Source organism: Lathyrus oleraceus, chromosome 6, assembly GCF_024323335.1.
Source record: "Lathyrus oleraceus cultivar Zhongwan6 chromosome 6, CAAS_Psat_ZW6_1.0, whole genome shotgun sequence".
NCBI classification, from domain to species: Eukaryota; Viridiplantae; Streptophyta; class Magnoliopsida; order Fabales; family Fabaceae; genus Lathyrus; species Lathyrus oleraceus.
In genome coordinates this window covers 310,743,545-310,766,015 of record NC_066584.1, presented here as the reverse complement: position 1 = coordinate 310,766,015, position 22,471 = coordinate 310,743,545, and the positions used below count along the sequence as shown (strand labels likewise).

Here is a 22,471-nt window from a genome sequence, read left to right as displayed (position 1 = left end):
TCTGTGCGATAATCATTAATTAAAGGAAGAAACACATTAAAATTACTGTTACACAAACAGGCAAAACAAAGAAAACAAACATGAATACATTCAAAACAACAAGCAACATGCAATGTGCATATGAAGGTCTATGTCCTAATGACGGTGTCCTGGATGGTAGCAGATGCCTGGGTTTCTGCTGGGGTCAGCCAGAGTTGATAGGTATTCAGCAACACCGCTTAGATGCTTGAGGCTCCCGTCGACCGACCGATCCAAGTCTGCATACCGTTCATTTAAGCTTGTAGATAGGGTGTCGAGCGCTCATTTTGGGCTTGAATTTGACTGCTAATATGAGCATAGCGGTCATCCTGGGTTTGCATGAAGGATTGTTGAGCTAGCTGCATGTTTCGCATCATATCCAACAACTCGGAAGAGTTTGCATGCTGTGGAGGAGACGGAGGAGATTCTTCATCATTCTGGTGATATGACTGGTAGAATTGACGTTGAGTTGACCAGCCCGTATGTTGCCATTCACCCCAGCCACCCCAGATGGGAACATCTTCTTCCGTTGAATGTGACTGCTGAACCCAAGCAGAGTCGGAGTAGTCGTGAGTATCAACACGTGGGGGACTATTACCTCCACCATGGTGATCAAAGGCTTGCCCGACTTCCTCTTCTTCATTTTCCTCTTCATCTTCTTCTTCTTCACTTTCATCACTGTCATCATCTGCTGCAACAGGCGCCGGAACATTTCCTATTCGAACAAACTTGTACATTCTCCGTTCATCGCACCAAAAATATCCCATCATGAACAGAGTTTTTGGGCTGAACTCTTTGTCAGATGAGATGGAAGTGTACGGGAAGGACGGATGATTAACGTTGGCTGCAGTAAGGACCTCTTGAATGAAAGATCCGTAAGCAAGAGCCGTTCCTCGTCCGGAATCACGTAGACTGAACATCCTACTGGCTATGTAGTAGGGCCAGTTGATTTTCAGCTTATTCTTCAAAATGTAAATGAGGTGAACCTCAGCCTGTTCAACTCTGGAGAGACCACCCTTCTTTGGTCGCAGAATGCGTGAGACAATCCACTGAAGAATCCGTTCTCCGGTTTTTAGCTTCCCGGCAGTGACAGTTCGTGGGAATGCGTCACTGTTCACAAACTGATCAGGATATGGTCGTTTCAGCATGTCATTCAATGCACTCTTAAACTCGTAGCCATCTATTTGGTAAGAGTCAGTTACCTCAGGTAGAGGATTTTCAGCATCATCCACAGACATATCAAAATATTGGTTCCAGACATTTGACTTAAGCGATACCTTTGTCGTGCCGATTCTGGAGTAAAACTTGTGCCCGCGAAAGTTATCATGAAGTCCGGCGTAGAACACTCTGACTAAGTCTTCGCTATATTTAGTGTTGCATTCCAAAAAGTTGACAAAGCCTTGATGCTGTAGCAGAGCCATGATTTCTGCAAGGTGCATGCGTTCTGCGGTAAGCTTGTAGAACGCATGTTATCGAACAACTCCTCTCTTGCTGATATCGTTGTTGAAGGATTCGACGCGAGCTTGTGGAACAAGCTGAAGGAGAATTGCGGTCCAAAACGCAGCGGAAATTAAAATTTCTCCTTTAGAGATCCTTACGAATGGTCATGATCAGTGATAGAATATTTACCTCTTGTGATGATCGGAACCTTTGGTGCAGATCTCTTGTGACGATCAAAACCTTTGATGCAGATCCACGAAGCGATCACGAACGTTGAACGATGACAACGTCTCTACTCAGTCCACACGAACGGCTTTCTTCAATCTCAGTGTTAGCTGGTACGAATGAAGGCTTTGAGTGAGAGAGAGAGAGTGAGAGAAAACGAAAATAATGCAACCGCAAATTTTTGCTTCTGCACAAGGGTTCTATTTATAGAACCACTTCTGTGGGCTTCAAGCTAAAAGCCCACTTAAGTGTATTTTGGCCCATATTTTATAATATGCCCAAAATCACTTAAGCCCATGGTACCTTACCATATTTCGTATTCTACTCAAGTACACCGTACCTTACGATGTTCTATAATTCACTTAAGGGCACCGTACCTTACGGTATTCCTTAGTTACTCTATCTCTCATCAATCCGTCCTTTGTGTGTGACCCTGTAGGTTTTCGTGACGTTGGCAATTATATTAAATCACGCGTTTAATATAATAAACAGTGAGCGGTATCTAGCAACACATCACTGCTACCCAAGACACGAAAATGTCATGTGATCTGACAATTCCTTCTGTGATAATACTTATGTGTATAATTACCCTTTTGCCCTTATGTCTATATTGAACACAAGGCATAGACCGTGTCATCCTTGTCCAGTTCAATATTGAGCCCATAGACATTTATCCTGTTATGCAGGATGGGCAAATTCCATCTAGATCACTCATGTCCCTCAGCATGCTTTATGGAGTACCCATCAACTGTCTTTATGGTTATCCAGTTACGGACAACGTTGGATCAGCAATAAAGCACTCGACTGTACATCTAGGATCCATAGTGGTTTCAGGTCGAAGAGTGGAATACACTATTATCACCATGAGAATAACTTATGACACCTTGCATAACTTTCTATATAGTATTCTCATAGCGGGTCAATCCGGTATAAATATTACTCCTAATATTCATACCTATGTTTAAGACTTAATAACTCTTTATCCATGATCCATGAGATGTGATCATCAGTCTACAAACATAATAGTCTTAATGCTTTAATGTTATCCCACTTCACACTAAAGCTCGACATACTGTTTGATTTTTGAGAAAATACAGAAAATATTAAGCGTGCGTCGACCATAGCCCTGCTGCGGTCGACTCATACAGTCAGAATTTCAATTTTTCACAGTTTTGCACATGCGTTGACAGGTTTGATGCATAAATAACATGCCATGCAGCAATAAACATCCAAAGAGATACATCATGCATATATATATATACTATCATTATGAGGTATAACTATTTTAACCATGAGACTTTGTAGAGAGAGAGAGAGGAACAGTATCACCTCGATGCCGGAGTGACTTGGTGAACAGTAAGCTTGTGCTTGCAACAACATTAACTTGTTAGAAGTACAAGATTATAGTCTTATATGGAATAAGGTAAAACAACCGATTATATTGCCCGTTCCGAAATATCGAGAATACCAAGTTCTCGGCGAATATGAAAGAAAGGTTCAGTGGCTAGCGACTTTGTGAAAATGTCCGCTAGTTGATTTTCAATATTAACATGTTCAAATACAATGTCACCTTTCTCTACATGATCCCGAAGAAAGTGGTGTCGGATTTCGATATGTTTGGTGCGAGAATGCAGCACAGGATTCTTGGTAAGGTTAATGGCACTTGTATTGTCATAGAAAATGGGAATACGTTCAAGTTTGAGGTTAAAGTCCAATAGTTGTTGCTTAATCCAAAGGATTTGGGCACAACAACTACCGGCGGCAACGTATTCCGCTTCGGCGGTTGACAAAGCAACTGAAACCTGTTTCTTGCTATGCCAACTGACCAAAGAGTTTGAAAATAAGTGACAAGTGCCACTGGTGCTTTTCCTATCCGATTTGCAACCGGCAAAGTCGGAATCGGAGAAACCTACCAATGAACAATCATTACCTTTGGAATACCATAGTCCATACTTCGGAGTACCGGATAGGTATCGAAGTATTCGTTTGACGACTTTTAAATGGGATTCCTTGGGACATGATTGATATCTTGCGCACATGCATACACTAAACATAATATCGGGACGAGAAGCAGTAAGATAAAGGAGTGAACCAATCATACCTCTATACCGTTTTACATCTACTTCCTTACCGTCTTCATCTTTGTTCAAGTTTGTACAAGTAGGCATTGGGGTGTCTATGGCCTTAGCTTTTGCCATGTCAAATCTCTTGATAAGGTCCAAACAGTACTTTGTCTGGCTCACGAAAGTTCCTTCTTTGAGCTGTTTAATTTGCAGACCGAGAAAGTATGTGAGCTCCCCCATCATACTCATCTCGAATTCGCCCTGCATAAGGTCTGAAAACTCTCTCACAAGATTCATGTTAGTAGACCCAAATATGATATCATCTACATAAATTTGCACTAATATCAAGTGCTTTCCTTGACGTTTAATGAAGAGGGTTGTGTCAACCTTTCCTCTTGAGTAGCCTTGATCGAGTAAGAATTTGCTTAGTCTCTCATACCAAGCTCTAGGAGCTTGTTTGAGACCATACAAAGCCCTTTTTAGTTTATAAACATGATCAGGATACTCATGGGATTCGAAACCCGGAGGTTGTGCGACATAAACCTCTTCATTTATGTGACCGTTAAGGAACGCACTCTTGACATCCATTTGGAATAGCTTAAAGTTTTTCGCACAAGCGAAATCAAGGAGAAGGCGTATAGCCTCGAGTCGGGCAACCGACGCATAAGTTTCCTCATAGTCGATGCCTTCCTCTTGGTTATACCCTTGCGCGACTAAACGCGCCTTATTACGGGTTATTACCCCGTTTTCGTCCAGCTTGTTCCTAAACACCCATCGGGTGCCGATTACTCGATGATCTCGCGGAGGAGGGACAAGGTCCCAAACCTCATTTCTGGTGAACTGATTAAGTTCCTCCTACATTGATAAAAACCAGTGTTCATCGAGTAGGGCTTCTTTAGGGTTTTTAGGTTCCATCTGCGAAACGAAAGCGAAGTGATAACAGAAATTACTTAGCTTAGATCGAGTTGTTACACCCTTTGAGATATCTCCGAGAATGTTGTCGATTGGATGGTCTTTGGAAGACTTCCAAGCTTGAGGGAGATCATCGTTTGAAGGCGGATGAACTACCTTGGTTTCCTCATGGTGTACATCTTTGTCCTCCTCAATTTTGACTATGTCGGGTTGATCAATCCCCGGCTCGCCACCTTTGAGTATGTCTTCGGTAGATGTACCTGCACCATGAAAAACACTACCCTTTCCGACGTTTCTCGGATTGGATTCATCAAAAGTGACATGTACAGACTCTTCTACAGCAAGTAATCGTTTGTTGTATATTCTATATGCTTTGCTAGATTGAGAGTATCCGAGGAAGATACCTTCGTCGGCCTTGGAATCGAATTTTCCTAAGTTTTCCTTTCCATTGTTCAATACAAAACATTTGCAGCCAAAGACATGTAAGTGAGAAACATTTGGCTTTCGCCCTTTTAAAAGTTCATACGGTGTTTTGTTTAGAATGGGGCGAATGAGCACCCTATTCAGAACATAACAAGCCGTACTAATGACATCGGCCCAAAAATATTTCAGTAAGCCACTTTCATTGATCATTGTTCTTCCCAATTCTTCCAAAATTCGATTTTTACGCTCCACAACCCCATTTTGTTGAGGAGTACGTGGAGCGGAGAAGTTATGATCAATACCATGGTTACCGCAATATTCTTCAAATAAGTGATTTTCAAACTCACCCCCATGATCGCTTCTAATTGCAACAATGTTTGTATTTAGTTTATTTTGGGAAAGCTTAGCAAATCTTTCAAAGGCGGCGAACGTATCGCTCTTGCTTACTAAGAAAATAATCCAACAAAATCGAGAAAAGTCGTCCACTATTACGAAACCGTAATAGTTTCCTCCTAGACTTTTAATCCTAGATGACCCAAATAAATCCATATGAAGAAGCTCGAGAGGTCTCGTTGTTGAAACGATATTTTTGGATTTAAATGAGATCCTCGTTTGCTTCCCCTTTTGACAAGCATCACAAAGATGATCCTTGGTGAACTTAATTTTGGGGAGACCTAGGACTAGATCTTTTGAGACTACTTTGTTTAGTAAGTCAAAGTTAACATGTGCTAAACGCCTATGCCATAACCATGAATCTTCGCTCATTGTTACAAGGCATTTGTCACTTGTTAATGATACTTCATTTAAGTCAAGCATATAGACATTGTTCACACGCAGGCCATTAAACATACTCTTCTTATCATCATTATGTACAATTTTGCAACAATCTTCTGAAAACGATACATTGTATCCTTTGTCACATAATTGACTGATGCTAAGTAGATTGTGTTTAAGACCTTCGACAAGCAATACATCAGAAATAGTAGTGGAAGAGGGGTTACCTACACTACCTTTACCAAGTATTGCTCCACGGTTGTTGTCACCATAAGTTACATATCCCTTCTTCTTAGCCACGAAGTCAATGAAGAGAGATATGTCTCCTGACATGTGCCTTGAGCATCCACTGTCGAGAACCCATCTTCTCTCGGTAGTCTCGAGGCATTGTACCTATGGCAATATAATTAACAAGAGAAGGTACCCAATGGCTTATTGGGTCCTGAATGGTGAGGAACGAAATGGTTGCATTTGGGCACCCATTGATAAATGCCTTTAGGAACTAAAAATCTCCTAAATCTACATTTAGCAATTGAGTGGCCTTTCTTGCAACAATAGAGACAAGAGAAATTTACATTTAGATTGCTTTTGCTATCTTCATCCTTTATAACATATTTATATTTTTGATATGGATTAACCATACTTTTTCGAAAGTTTGATTTGTCGATAACAAAAGTAATCTTGGGTTCAAGAGCCTTGTCAAGTTTGGCCTTTAGGTTTCTTACTTCACCTTGCCAAATGTAACAAGTATCACACCCAAAGTTCATCATTCTACTTCTAAGGTCCTCATAACTTGTTTTTGTGCTTTCCACTATAGAAGCTTTAAGTGCCTCAAGTTTCCTTTCGGATTGTTGAATTTTATGTTCCAAATGTGAAAAAAATTTCTTATTTGAGGCAAGCCTTTTAAAGGCCTCTTTCGCTTCACAGTGTAAAGTATCAAAAGCATTTTGCAATTCATGATGAGACATACTAGAGGATTTTTCATATTTAGCATGTCGTACCTGCTTCTTTTTGTTCTTTTGATGAGCAGAGAGACATAGGTTTGCATTTTCATCTTCATCACTAGAGCTTTCATCATCGGAGGAGTCGTTATCGCTTTCCCAAGCTATGTATGCCCTCCTTGGCTTTGATGGTTTCTTGTGTGATTTGTATGATTCTTTTTCTTTTGTCTTCTTGTTCATCGGACAGTCCGGTTTGTAGTGACCCGGCTTTCCACACTTATAGCACGACCCTCTAGTTATTTTTCCTTTTGAGTCATCATTTTTAGAGTACCTAGATTGCTTCCGGAAGTTTACCAAGTTCTTCTCGGAATGTTGGATGTCGTTCTTTCTCACGTAACGGTTGTAGCGTTTAACGAACAACCCCATATCTTCACTCTTGTCCTCTTCTTCTTCGTCGCTCGATGAATAATCACTTTGCTCTTTTGCTTGAGACTTTGAGGAGGAAGTCTTTAGAGCTATTGATTTCTTTTCACTCACCTTTGCTTTGTCCTTCTTATCTTTCTTTTCGTGTTGTTCCAGGCTCAAGAGAACTTGTTCGTGCTCTTGTAGTTTACCAAACAATGTTGTCAAGTCCAATGTGGTAAGATCATTTGCCTCTTTGATGGCGGTCACTTTCGGCTGCCATTCCCTGTTAAGACATCTTAAGATCTTATTAGTAGCAATATTATTGGAAACAGGCCTACCAAGTGAATGTAATCGATTGATGAGGTGAGTGAATCTCTTTTGCATGTCAGCAATGGTTTCCCCTTGCTCCATGAAAAATAGATCAAACTCTTGTGTTAGTGTATTGATTCTAGCCAACTTAACATCATTCGTCCCCTCATGGGCAATTTGTAGTGAATCCCACATGGCCTTAGCAGTAGGACAATGGGATACACGATAGTATTCATCTACACCTAATGAGGAGATTAGGATATTTTTGGCTTTCCAATCATAATTGTATTTCTTTTCATCATCATCGGTCCATTGTGCTTCGGGCTTAGGCACCAATTCGTTGTTCTCATTGGTCATGGTTATTTGAATTGGACCATTGAGAATAACATTCCATATTTTTCTATCTATGGAATTTATGTGCACCCGCATACAGTCTTTCCAATAACTATAATTTTCACCATTGAAAACGGGAGCTCTATTATAAGCCCCTTTAGGTTCGTTAGCCATTTTCTATCAAAGTTATATTTTGAAGCACGGAGTGAACCGGAGCTCTGATACCACTTGTTAGACTATGACACGGATCTAGAAGGGGGGGTTGAATAGATCCCAATTAAAAACTTGAGTCGGCGCTACCAATTTAAAATTGGTTTTGAAAAATTGTTTTAAGTGCGGAAGTGGCCGAGGAAAATTTTAGTCTAAAACGAACCGTTATTGGAAAACCGGATATGCGTTAAGCTAATGGATTAGAGATAAAGTGAAATACAAATCACTACACTAATTGCACAATCAATGATATGTTTCACTTACTAGGATTCCTAGTTCCAATGATCCAAATACCAAATTAAACAAGCTACAAACTTAAGACAACTTTGGTTTAGGCAAATTTTCAAACACTTGGCGTGCATAAACACTCCAAGTGATATTTGTGTTGAGTAAGTAATTCAAATTAATCTAGTACAATATACTATTGTACTTTGGATTCAAAAAATAGAGTTTTAATCTCTTACTCAACTTATATCAATGTTTGGTAAAATTGCTTAAACTAAAATCACTTAATTTTTAAGTTGAAAACTGATTATGCAGAAAATTAAAGAAGACAGAGATTTGATGAGGCAGTTCTCCCGCCGTCCTCGCTTTGGGGTACGTCTGCCCTCAATTCTAAAATTAGAATTGAGATGATTTAATTAGATATCACCTGTGAAATTTAACCGTTTATACAAGGATTGCAAAGCAAGTAAACAACAGAACTTCCAATGTGTTGAATGATGCTTCCTATCCTTGCTCCTTGATTCAAGATGAATCAAGACCTTCGATCGTTGTTTCTAGACCTCCGATTCCAGCCCCTTTGTTGAAGAATCTTCCGTTCTTCAAACCCTCGGCTTGGCTGATCTCAAACACAAAGAGTTGAACCCGAATCCTTCACTTCAATATCACCGAATCCGCTACTAGACTGATGAAGACTTCCTCTTCTCAATCACCTTCGCTCAGCTGACTATTGATGAAGCAATTCGTCCAAAAAACCCCAAACACAAACCGGTATTGGAGGACAAAACCCTAACGGTTTTATTCAAGAAAGAACCTGCCACAAGCTTCAACCCGAACCGGATTCTCCAATCTCAGCTTCGAACCTTATCACCTTTAACCGATCACGAAGCACACCAAAAATGGTTGTGTGTAGTTGATGTGTTGTGAAATGTTGAAGATGAAGATGATGAATCTTGGACACCTTTTTCACTCTTTCTTGTTTCCTTGAACACTTGAATTCAAATTTGCAAATGTTGGTTGATAAAAGTGTTTTGACTTCTATTTATAGTAACTAGCAAACCAACCAAAAATAACAGCTTTTCAAACAGTGAAAAGTACTCAGAAAACTGAGTTTACGCACGAGCGGTCAACCATAGGTCGGCGTGCGCTGACCCGTGGAAAATGAGCCGACCCCTATGGTCGACACAAGATTTCATACGCTGACCCGTGGATAGCATCACTATGCCATGCGCCGACCTGTGGTCGACTCAAGGGTTTTATGCGCTAACCCGTGAGCTATGCGCCGACCCTTATGGTCGACTCAAGCAAGCATGTGCTGACTAATCTCCAATATGTCTGAGTTATGCGCTGACCCGTGAGCTATGCGCCGGCCCTTATGGTCGACTCAAAGTCTTCAAATCTGCAAAAATTTGTGTTTTGTGAGTTTCATGCATTTCGTCATGATCCCACTTTGTCCACATATGTTTTTAAGAATTATAACAGATTTAGATAAGCAGAAAAGGATATGATAGGTAATGTGTTGCATTTGTTTGTAGACGTGCATGGTGGTCATTTGTCATCATCGAAACTTGCGATCGTATGTTGTCTGACTCTTTGCCTTTACATGAAGTGGTTATTGCCGACCTCATGTTGTCCTCTGGGATGGGAGCAAAAAGCATTAGGATACGGATAAACTCTCACAAATCAAGGGAGAATCCCATACCAAAAGATTCGTTGCTACAACAATATGTCATCTTGTCCAGAGAAAAGTTAGCAAAGTTCAAAATATCAAAAATATTGCACGTCAGAAGAGAGCAGAATACCCGAGAAAATGTCTTGTGTAAGTTGGCAAACACCATTTGTCTGAGGTAAATCATTCCTTGATCCAGAAACATTGAAAATACCCAGCATAAAAAACACAAGAGTTGGGACAATAGAAATAAGAGACAATGCACAACCATCCTAGATAGCACCAATTGTAACATATATCGAGCATGGAGTACTACCTACTAATCTAGCTGTTTCCACCCTCACGAACATAAAATCTAATTCTTAATTCTTTATTTAAGGGATATTCTACTGAAGTAGACTCTTAACCCCTCTTATGAAGTGTCTGGAAAAGGAAGAAGTCGCTTACACCCTTGTCGAGATGCATGAAGGTATAATTGGGCAACACTTGGGTGCTCGAGCGATGGCCAAGAAAGTTCTTAAAAATGGATACTATTGAATGACCATTGTCCATGACGCTAAGGAGTATCTAAATAGATGTGACAAGTTCTAGTAACATGGAGATGTTCACAATCCCCCCTGTCCAAACTGCATGTGTTGATATCACACTGTCCTTTCTCGTAGTGGGGGACGAATATTCTTGGCCCATTTCCTTTGTCTCCATAACAACTCAAGTTCTTGATCGTGGCAATGGATTACTTCACCAAATGGATTGAAGCAGAAAGACTAACGAAGATCATTGTGGCTAACATATCAATATTATTCAAGAGGAACGTTCTGGCCATATATGGAGTCCCTTAGACTGTTGTGATAAACAACGGGACACAACTCACTGATAAGAACTTTGAGAATATCTTTGAAGACTTAAAAATCAAGCATAATTTCACATTAGTGGGACACCCATAAACTAACTATAACACCCTACTTCCCGACTCAACAAATAATTAAATAAAACATAAATCCATCAAGTAGAATATTACTCAACATACAACCAACTCATATTTGAACCACTCATTAAAAATTTAAACCATTTGATAAGCAACGAAATTATGAAATACTCGACATAAGAAGCCTTAACGACAATATTAGTTCAAAAAGTGGTTCATCATAAAGTAAAAATCAAAAGAAAATACACGTAACATAAACAAATAAAGAACAACCCGTTCCCCCTGTGTTACGTATCAGAGCGACTCCAACTATAGACTCGAACGAAAATCAACTAAAGAGGTATAACACTGTCATACCCCAAAATTTTCCCGTTAATCTTGCAAGACATTTTTCAAGGCACTCCAACTCATTTTTCAAGGCGTGGATCTTAAAGGAACAAAGACCCAGCACACAGGTGGCCAAATCCAGAAAATGACTTAAAATGGCTTGCTCGCTAGGCGAGCAAAATCATTCGCCTAGCGAATCCTTCGCTGCACCACTCGCCTAGCGAAGCTTGCGAATACCAAAAATTTTGGGCTTCATTCTGAGCCCATCAGGTCACAAAAATTATTATAAATAGCAGAGCTTCATTCACAAACGGGACAGGAGAAGACGGACAGAAACCCTAGCAAGGAAACCCTAACGAAAGCAACCGAGCAAACCCTGGAGGTTGACCAAGAGAATTCAGAGCAACCCTAAAGGAAACCCTGAAGTAAACTCATCTGCACAAAGGTTACCTCCGCCCAACTCAATCCGACACCAACCCTAAGAGTGATCTGCCAATCCAACGTTGCAATTCAATTGCAAACAGGTTTGCACTACCACTACCGCTTTATGCTTCCAATTTACATATGGTATTATGATTGAATTTATAAATATATCTTAGGTTTTGCATGTGGATTTAAATATGTATGGATATCTTGAATGTTTAACCATAAAATTTCTGTAATGGATGCCATAGGGCTTGGAGCTTGCTGAAATCGTACTGTTCTTAAGTTCAAAACGCGCAGCCGTTCGCTAGCACATCGCTAAGCGAACATGTAGCGAGTGTTCGCCAGGCCCTCGCTAGGCGAGGCAGTAGCGAACATGACAGTCGCTGATTTTTCTGTTCTGATTTTTGCTCATTTGACCTGTTTTATTGTAACCATGCATGGTTTACCTGACACTATTACTGTTGTGATTCCTTTTGTTTAGGGCAACTCTTAATTGCACCCTGATTCGGTATTCTGACCTGTTTGCTGAATTTTGTAAGGGTTCACATATTCCCGGAAAAGGTAGCTTGCTAGGTATTCCACTTTATTTGTGGGATACCCTTGTGGAGATTCATCCTAATTACCTAACTGGTTATAAATTGTTGCCTTTGAATAGATGATCTTGGCCCTCTCATTGTTGCCTTACGTTATTACGGTCATGTCCCGCGAATGTGGGAATACACTTAGCAAAGACCCTTCGGTTAAATCATCATGTCCCTATAAGATAAATCATAGTCCCTCGGATGTCGCCTGCGAATATATGATTTTGTCCCTCGATGACCCTTCGTTGTAGCCTACGAGTTAATGATGATTGTCCATTCGAATGCTAAGGTATCCTTACAAATGTGGCCTCCAATGACCAATCGATGACCCTACGATGTCCCTTTACATCCAAAGGATAAGACTACTTATTTCTCAATAGTAAGGACAATCTTACCCTCATAAGGATAGGAAATACCCGTAAAGACCTTGGGTAGGTATAACTCTTAAATGCTGACTCACAACTTAAAATACTTTTCACACCTCACACTTTGCAAAACATCTATTAGAAAATCACCACTTGGTATACATTCATACTAGAATCATTGCCAAGTTATATTTTTCTAAACAACTTTCAAAATTAAATGAGATAAATACTTTGTATACATTCATACAAGAATCATTACAAAGTTAAACTCTCTTTTCAAAACATTTTCTAAACAATTCTCAAACACTTTTTTTCAGACAAGAAAAAAACATAAGTGATCAAGCAATTAAGAGCCCATGGATAACCATGGATACAAAGGGTGCTAACACCTTCCCTTTGTATAATGTACCTCCCGAACCCAAAATCTAATCAAGGTTTTTCCTGTTCTTTTCCGCCTTTTCTTATTGGATAAAAGAAAAGTCGGTGGCGACTCTTGCTATCCGCGACATTTGCTTTCCAAAGCAAAAACACACAAAGTCAGTTCACCGTATGACAAACACCATCCTCAACCTCAGGCTCATACTCAAATACCTAATTATCAGTACTCTAGAGGAGAACTTACGCAACAACACAAAAAGGGGTGAGAATACATTCAAATAATAAACGGTGCATAAACCACCAGGATATATTCATACATTACACAATCATACATGTATCATATATGCACTTCAAATATCATGTATTCACATCTCACCCACATCACACTCAGACTCTCACAATCACACAAGAATATTCATCAATACATAAGCATCTCATTTGCACAATCATCATATAATGCAATGCAACAATCAAATAGACTTACGCTCGTCACGATCCCCACTCTGAACCGGACTCACAACTCAACTTTATATGCATGCAGTACCGACTTAATAATTGGTTCTTCATACGAATTGAGTTCCAATCTCTGTGAACCCCGAACTCCTAGTCTGAGCTCCAATCCCCCACTATGAGCTTGGTACAAGTCATTAGTCCCTACTCTGAACTAGAAAACATGCCTATTTCATAACAATGACAATATATGATGCATGTAATATCTCAATGCAATGACAATAACACATAACAATGAGTACATCCCCGCTCTAGCTGTAAGCGATCACACAAAACAGAGAAAAGACTACATCTCCACTCTGACTGTAATTTATCACGCACTCAATACAATACGAGTAGTTCTCACTCCGAACAACTTGGTTAATTAATTATCACTATGCATGTCCAATTATGACACAATTATACATATGATACACACAAAGTATTCATACAATTATCGTTCATTTATACAAAAGTTATCTCACAATGCACTACCATGAGGTGACTTTGCGTGTTAGCTCTCTAACGCTTCGAACGACACTCAATTTGGACTTACGGAACCAAAATTACGGCCAAAACCGTCAAGGAATAATACAAGGTTTAGTTTCAGAGTTTTTCAAAAATTATACAACAACAATCGATTGTCATGGGATGACAATCAATTGTCATCAGTCCTTTTGCTCATCGACTTTGCAAAATACGCTTCTAGACTCAATACAATCGATTAATTCATTCCAGCAATAAATTGGCATTTAATTCCCCCCACCCTCACCCACAAAAAAATACACACATGCGGTCGATTGACATCCTGTGTCAAATGATTGTCATAAGTAAAATTTCCAAAAATAAAGGCATGCAATCGATTGACATTTGGTGTCAATCGATTAACATCATGTAATTTTCTAGAAAACCAATTTTTCACAGTATCGTTTGTATTCCTTATCTCCTATTTCTTATCCCTCAACCCAGTCCCAATTAGAACAATAAAAAACACCAAAATCACATTCTAACAAGACTATCACATAAATTATCCCCAGAATTACAAAGATTTATCGTTTTTATCATGAATTAATCCATTATAGTCATGCCCTAAAACCCCAAACTTCAACACAACTTCATCATACAATCATTTAATTAATGAATACACAACAACACAACATCACAAACATTTCATCACATTTATTCGTGGCAAAACAAAAACATAATATTCATCATCGTACTCATTATCGAGCAATAGAAAAATACAAATCCTATTGGATGTTAATGGAAACCTCTCCATCCTTTCATGATATAAGCACCTTTAGATGAAGAATCCCCCCTTATCTTGTAAGTCCTGCAAAATCAGCAAAAGCAAGCAACTACTATGGATTCTTCCTCTTAAGCCATTGTTCTCCATTCCAATGTTCTTATTCTCTAAACTCACAAAAGGCTCCCTAATCCTAATTTATATAACTTTTAGAATATATAATATTCTAATTATTTCTCATAATTATGATTTTCCCACTAACATTCCACTTCTCTTCACTCACCACTTAACTCTCTCAATTTACAATACCGATCCAATTCTTCATATTCTCTCAGAGTTTTAATTATTTAATTAATTAATTCCCATGAGGACCATCAAATGGTAAGGACAACTAGATCCCCTGACATTTGTCCTCAAAGAGAGATGTCACAAAATAATATTCTAAGTCTATAATGTTAAGAGAACAATCTAGAGTTGGGTACACACTTCCACCAATGAGCGTATTCATGAAGGACCATCGACCCAAGTTCATCAAAAACATGATCATCAACAACACTTGTAGGAAAAGATCATCCCAGACTCGTCTCCATTTGCAGCTTCAAATGTCTTCTTTGAGTTTGTAGACACACTTCTTGAGTTTATCATCTCCATCACAACTATTTACAACAATGCCCTAAACTTCTTTGAATGATTTTGCTGATGCAATATTCTCGAAATGTGACATGTCAACCAATTAATATTTATAAATCAAGGATATGTAATCCTTTTATGTTTACTTTTTAAGTTGATCGTTGAACACCAATGGTGTTTTTCGCCTAACTCTTCACCACCATTTTAAACAAACTCCATTAATTTTGAAATCTAAATATGACTTCAATTTGAGTCTTTCACCTATAGAAGTTTTAGTTGTCAAACACATACACATTTCCTCCAAAATAATCTCCTAGTCCTGGAATCATCACTACATTGTTAGTTGTTACCACGAAGAGTTCTAGATTAACATTTCAAAAGAAAAGATCTTGATTAGTTGGTCCTCTTGATCAAAGGCTCTAATAAAAAAGAATATGAGTTAGTCATAGATCTACCAAGATATCATTTTTACTAAGGAATATCCTCTTATCTCCCACATCCTTCACCACTGTAGAAGACATAACTTGTAAAGATGACATCATTCACGAGCTGAATGTTAAATCATAGATAGACCACCTCTAATCTTAAATACCTCACTCAACAAAATAGAAAAATACAAAAGAATCAAGATGTCCTTAGAAACCGACTCATGTGATCATTTACAAAAAAATAGAGAAGACTCCTCAAAATCAAACATGATCTTCCTCGAAAAACAAGTTCAACTATGACCACTAACCATAGATTAAGTAAGAGAATTAGTAAGTTAACACATAAAATTACATCAATAAATACCGTAAGATGTAAGATGCACTTTTGCTTTTTAAATAATTGTTTCCATGCTTTGGTTTTTGTGTCAAAGTTAAAATGTTTAGAAAATTTTAAGATGCAAGTAAATAAGGTGTCAACATAGCACCACTCATTAACTAATTCATTAAACAACGCCACATCCGTACCAAGCATCCAAATCATCTATAGTGCCCTCATTGTTTCTTTAAAATAATACTCCCTCGTATCTATAATAATGTTAAATAAAAAAGTATTTTAAAATAAATAATTTATTTTAATTTTTAATTTATCTTTTTTTAATTTTATCTTTTAATTAATATTATTTTAATAAATATATTATTCTCTCTTTTATTTTTTTAATTTATTTTAATTTTAGTAAAATGATTTGTGAGAAGGAGGGAGTATAAAAATAACAATAGTATAGGTACCAATAATTTAGTGGCAATGGATGCATACATGTAATTGTACAAAACTTGGTAAAGGTGGGACCATGAGAGATGTGGAAATGAGTAATGAAGAGGACAGAACAAGTTCTAACCCCAAAAACACTATCATTCATAATCCACTCCAATCTAAAATATTCTTTCTGCTGTTATAAAAACCACTAAAAATAGTTGAGGCTATAAAGAGATAAAAATTATGCAGTGGTTCTTACACTATTATAAAATAAATAGCTTCCACTCCACCATTTCCCTTCAACTCATATTCTCACTCACTTGTGTCCATTTCTGCACTCACTCTCACTCTTCACTTTGACTATGGCTTCTCTCTCTTGCTCAGCCAACGACCTTGCCCCACTTCTCACCACCACCGCAAACGCAACCGCCTTCGCAGACTTCCTCTGCACCCAATTTAATACCATTTCGAAAAAACTCAGCGACACAACCTACGCTGTAGACAACACTTACCTTCTTTTCTCAGCTTATTTAGTCTTCGCCATGCAGCTCGGTTTCGCCATGCTCTGCGCCGGCTCCGTTCGAGCCAAAAACACCATGAACATCATGCTCACCAACGTCCTCGACGCTGCCGCCGGTGGCCTCTCGTATTACCTCTTCGGTTTTGCTTTTGCCTTCGGAGCACCTTCCAACGGCTTCATCGGCCGCCACTTTTTCGGTCTAAGTGATTACCCCTCTCACTATGGTGACTACAGTTTCTTCCTCTACCAATGGGCCTTCGCCATCGCTGCCGCGGGAATCACCAGTGGCTCCATTGCAGAGAGAACACAGTTCGTTGCGTATCTCATATACTCTTCTTTCTTAACCGGTTTTGTTTATCCCATCGTTTCGCATTGGGTTTGGTCTTCTGATGGTTGGGCCAGCTCAACTCGAACAAATGGTGATGTTTTATTCGGGTCCGGCGTCATCGACTTTGCCGGTTCAGGCGTGGTTCATATGGTTGGTGGTATAGCAGGGTTATGGGGAGCATTTATAGAAGGTCCAAGAATTGGCCGGTTCGACCGAACCGGTCGTTCTGTTGCTTTAAAAGGACATAGCGCGTCTTTGGTAGTGTTAGGTTCGTTTTTACTATGGTTCGGTTGGTACGGGTTCAATCCCGGTTCGTTTTTAACAATTGTAAAAAACTACGGAGATAACGGAAGGGATTATTATGGTCAATGGAGTGCTATTGGAAGGACAGGTGTCACAACGACATTGGCTGGATGCACTGCGGCTTTAACGACTCTGTTTAGTAAGCGGTTATTAGACGGACACTGGAACGTGATTGACGTTTGTAACGGTTTACTTGGCGGTTTCGCTGCGATAACTTCGGGTTGTTCTGTTGTTGAACCGTGGGCCGCGATTGTGTGTGGGTTTGTTGCGGCGTGGGTTTTGATCGGGCTTAATAAATTGGCGGTTAAGGTGAAGTATGATGATCCTTTGGAGGCGGCGCAGTTGCACGGAGGATGTGGCGCGTGGGGGGTGTTGTTTACGGGATTGTTTGCGAAGGGGGAGTATGTTGAGGAGATTTACGGGATTGGGAGGCCGTATGGGTTGTTGATGGGTGGTGGAGGGAGATTGTTTGCAGCGCAGGTGGTTGAGGTGTTGGTGGTGTGTGGGTGGGTTACGGTGACGATGGCGCCGTTGTTTTATGGATTGAATAAGATGAAGTTGTTGAGAGTGTCGAGAGATGAAGAGAGTGCGGGGATGGATTTGAGTAGACATGGTGGATTTGCTTATGCGTATCATGATGAAGGTGATGATGAGTCGATTAAGAAGTTAGGGTTTATGATGGGTAGGATTGAGCCTGCCGGAAGTGTTTCTCACTCCGCTGGTGGACATGATTCGCCTATGCCAAAAACTGCACCACCTGTGTGATGACGTAAAAGAAAAAGAGTGGTGGTCAATGGTGTTTTCGTAGTCATAGCAACAAGAGTGGAGAAGATGATACGTCTAGAACAATTTAGAACAATTTAGTATGCATTGCTAGAAGATAAAATAGATAGATAGATGTGGATTAAATTTATGCTGAAATAAGTCTACATGTGTGTGACTTTTTTAAAAAAAATAATTTTATAGTGTAATATAAATTTGTGTAAAAAGATTTATAAAAAATTTGTCATAAAACTATTAGATAAAAATTTAGTTTAAATAATCATTTTTAAAATATTAATTTAGACATTTTATTATTTTATTAAAAATTTATATCAAAATTTTAAAAAATCATGTAATTTGTGAAACTATTTTAAATAATTTTTAGTGAAAATCATTTTTCAGATACAATGTTTTAAAAATATTAAGATTTGGATTATCTTTTAATTTTTAATAAAATATATCTATATTACACGATATCAAAATTAAACTTTAATTTTAAAAAATAAAAGATTACTATACATTGTCAGTGTAAAAAGTTTTACACGGTCGATTTATCACCATCATCCGTTTGCTTTAATTTCCATGATTTTAAAATAAAAATCAAATTTATTTCAATATCCAACGGCTATGATTAACTGACAGTATAAAATCCTTTTACAATGTCAGTGTATTTTAATTAAATTCAAAAAATAACTTGTAATATTTTAAAAATAATTTTATAAAAATAATTTTTAAAAATATAAAAAAATTAATTTTTTAAAATTAAAATAAATAGACCCTTAAACATCGTTCTGAAGCGTTTAATTTGATGGTAAGAGGATTGCAGTATGTTTACTATTATGTATTCAGGTTGGTTGTGGACAAGGGTGTGCAAAAAAACCGGTTATCTATAACCAAATTGGTATCCAAATGGTTCTACTCTTAAAAAATCAAACCAAATGTTAAAATAAAAATTTGGATATCTATTTTATTATTCAAATATAAACGGTTACCCATTATAAAAATTTGGTTTTGTTATTGAGTATCCAAATTTTACGATGCGTTAAATTTTTATATTTGTCTGTTTTTATGTTTTATTACATTATAAATCAATTTTATATTTTAAATTTTTTTAAATTTCATAAAAAATTATTTTAAAAATAAAATTCAGAATTTTTTTTTCTTTTCACGAAAAATATTATATTTGGATGTCTTTTTAAAAAAAAATTATATTTGATATTTTTTTTCAAATAAAATTATTATTTTTTTCTAAATAAAAAAGATATTTTTTATCAAAGATATTTTTCTCCATATGAAGGAAAGAGGTATGTGAATGATTATTTTTCTCGGGCACTTACCATAGCAAACAAGATGAAAGCTAATGGTGAAAACAAGGGAGATATTCCAGTAGTTGATTTTTTTTTTTGAGATCCATGATTCTCAAGTTCAATTATGTTGTGTGTTCCATTGAGGAATCTAAGGATACAAACATTTTGACTATTGATGAATTACAAAGCAACCTACTTGTTCATGAATAACGCGCAAGTTCTCATGTTCAAGAAGAACACGCTTTGAAAGGGTCGAGGTCGTGGAGGTTTTGGATGACAAGGACGATGCAGAGGCAAACAAAAATCCACAATGGAGTGTTATAATTGTCATCAACTCGGGAATTTTAGATGGGAATGTTTGAACAAAAGGAAGGAGGCCAACTATGTAGAGACTCAAGAAGAAATGTTGTTGATGTCCTACACGGATATGAACAATGCCAATGAATAAGCTGTTTGGTTTCTTGACTCAGGATGTAGAAATAGCATGTGCGGGAAGAAGGGATACTTTTCAAATCTTGAAGAGAGTTACATAGATTTTGATGGAATAAAATTGGTTAAAACCATATCCCTTGGGTTTTGATGATAACAAAGTATTTAAAAAACAATTGGATATTCTAACATCTGTTCAAGTATGCAAGAATACATAATTTAAAATAGATAAAGAAATACTTGATGAATCTGAATTAGAATCTGAAGATCAGACTCTGGCTCTGAAGATCACTTCTGAAGACTTTGCCTTAGATGGAGATCCAGACTCTGAAGAAAGTCAGTCTCTAGTGACCCAAACTTTGAAGCTTCAGAAGTCAAGAAGAGGATTATGATGTGATCAACCTCCGAAGAGTGAAGTCTGAAGGAAAGTCAGTCTCTGAAGCATAAGCTCTTTTACCAAGGCAACTCTGATAGATTCAAAACCTTTTTTGATCACGTGAAGACTTAAGGAAATATCTCTCTCTTAGTTGTTTGAGCTTCAACAAATCATTTCTCTTGCAGAAAAATGGTTGCTTGATGTGTCTAATCAAGTACAAAGGTTATCCAACCTTTTGGTGAAAGTCTTCAATGCCTCTTTTCTAGCTTCCCTATATAAAGAGTTGCAGGCCTAAGAAGAAGATTACCACACTGTTGGTGTAAGCCCTAGAGGCCAATACTTTTGGTACTTGTATCGAATTATTTATTAATTAATAAAAGACTTTTTCTTTATTATGGTTGATTAATAAAGTCCCTGGAATAGATAGTCCGTTTAATGTATTAAGTGTGACTTAATCATGAGAGCACATTAAACATAAGGACACTATTCTTAAAGTATCCGTAGTCGAGCTTTATTGTGAAGTGGGATAACATTAAAGCATTAAGACTATTATGTTTGTAGACTGATGATCACATCTCATGGATCATGGATAAAGAGTTATCAAGTCTTAAACATAGGTATGAATATTAAGAGTAATATTTATACCGGATTGACCCGCTATGAGAATACTATATAGAAAGTTATGCAAAGTGTCATAAGTTATTCTCATGGTGGTAATAGTGTATACCACTCTTCGACCTGAAACCACTATGGATCCTAGATGTAGAGTCGAGTGCTTTATTGCTGATCCAACGTTGTCCGTAACTGGATAACCATAAAGACAGTTGATGGGTACTCCACGAAGCATGCTGAGGGACATGAGTGACCTAGATGGAATTTGCCCATCCTGCGTAACAAGATAAATGTCTATGGGCCCAATATTGAACTGGACAAGGATGACACGGTCTATACCTTGTGTTCAATATAGACATAAGGGCAAAGGGGCAATTATACACATAATTATTATCACAGGAGATTTTGTCAGATCACATGACATTTTCGTGTCTTGGATAACAGTGATGTGTTGCTAGATACCGCTCACTGTTTATTATGTTAAATGGGTGATTTAATATAATTGCCAACGTCGCGAAAAGCTACAGGGTCACACACAAGGACGGATTGATGAGAAATAGAGTAACTAAGGAACACCGTAAGATACGGTGCACGTAAGTGGGAGACGAAATATGGTAAGGTACCAAATACTTAAGTGATTTTGGCATATTATGAGATATGGGCCAAAATACACTTAATGGGCTTTTTAGCTTGAAGCCCACACAAGTGGTTCTATAAATAGAACCCCTTGGGTAGAAGCATTGTGATTCAGACTAACACTCAAGTGAAGACTTGAAATTTCGTTTCCCTCTCTCTCTCACTCAAAGCCTTCATTCGTACCAGCTAGCACTGAGATTGAAGGAATCCGTTCGTGTGGACTGAGTAGAGACGTTGTCATCGTTCAACGTTCGTGATCGCTCTGTGGATCTGTATCAAAGGTTTTGATCGTTACAAGAGATCTGCACCAAAGGTTTCAATCATCACAAGAGGTAACGATTCTATCATTGATCATGCCCATTCGTAAGGATCACTAAATGGAGAAATTTTTAAATTCCGCTGCGCCTTGGATGACAATTCTCCTTCACACACAACAATACACCATACCATAAGACTTCGAAACTTGACATTCAAAGAGAAGCTACTATGTCAAAACTATTAGAATTAGAACATCTTAACATTGTGTATATTTTTGAAGTTCTTAAGTCTTAGAGTCTTTCCAAGTAGTATTTTGTTTACACCTCTAATTGTATATCAAGTGTAAGTTATTACCCAAATCTCTTAACAATTTGTTATAGAGTCAGCAGTCTATTTCTTTAGTGCTTAAGCATTTGAAGTATTTAGCTTGTTTACTAGAGCAAGGAT

General features: G+C 38.0%; 1 protein-coding gene across 1 annotated transcript; it reads left to right on the top strand.

The window, feature by feature from the left end:
- Nucleotides 1–16,693: 16,693 nt before the first annotated feature.
- On the top strand, nucleotides 16,694–18,596 carry LOC127097612 (ammonium transporter 1 member 2). Its single transcript, XM_051036114.1, has one exon. The coding sequence runs from the start codon at nucleotides 16,856–16,858 to the stop codon at nucleotides 18,407–18,409; it is 1,554 nt and encodes a 517-aa protein (XP_050892071.1). The 5' UTR covers nucleotides 16,694–16,855; the 3' UTR covers nucleotides 18,410–18,596.
- Nucleotides 18,597–22,471: the final 3,875 nt, after the last annotated feature.

Bases quoted from the DNA above. Each gene is read 5' to 3' on its own strand.
- LOC127097612 (XM_051036114.1), top strand. From the start codon at position 16,856: ATGGCTTCTCTCTCTTGCTCAGCCAACGACCTTGCCCCACTTCTCACC.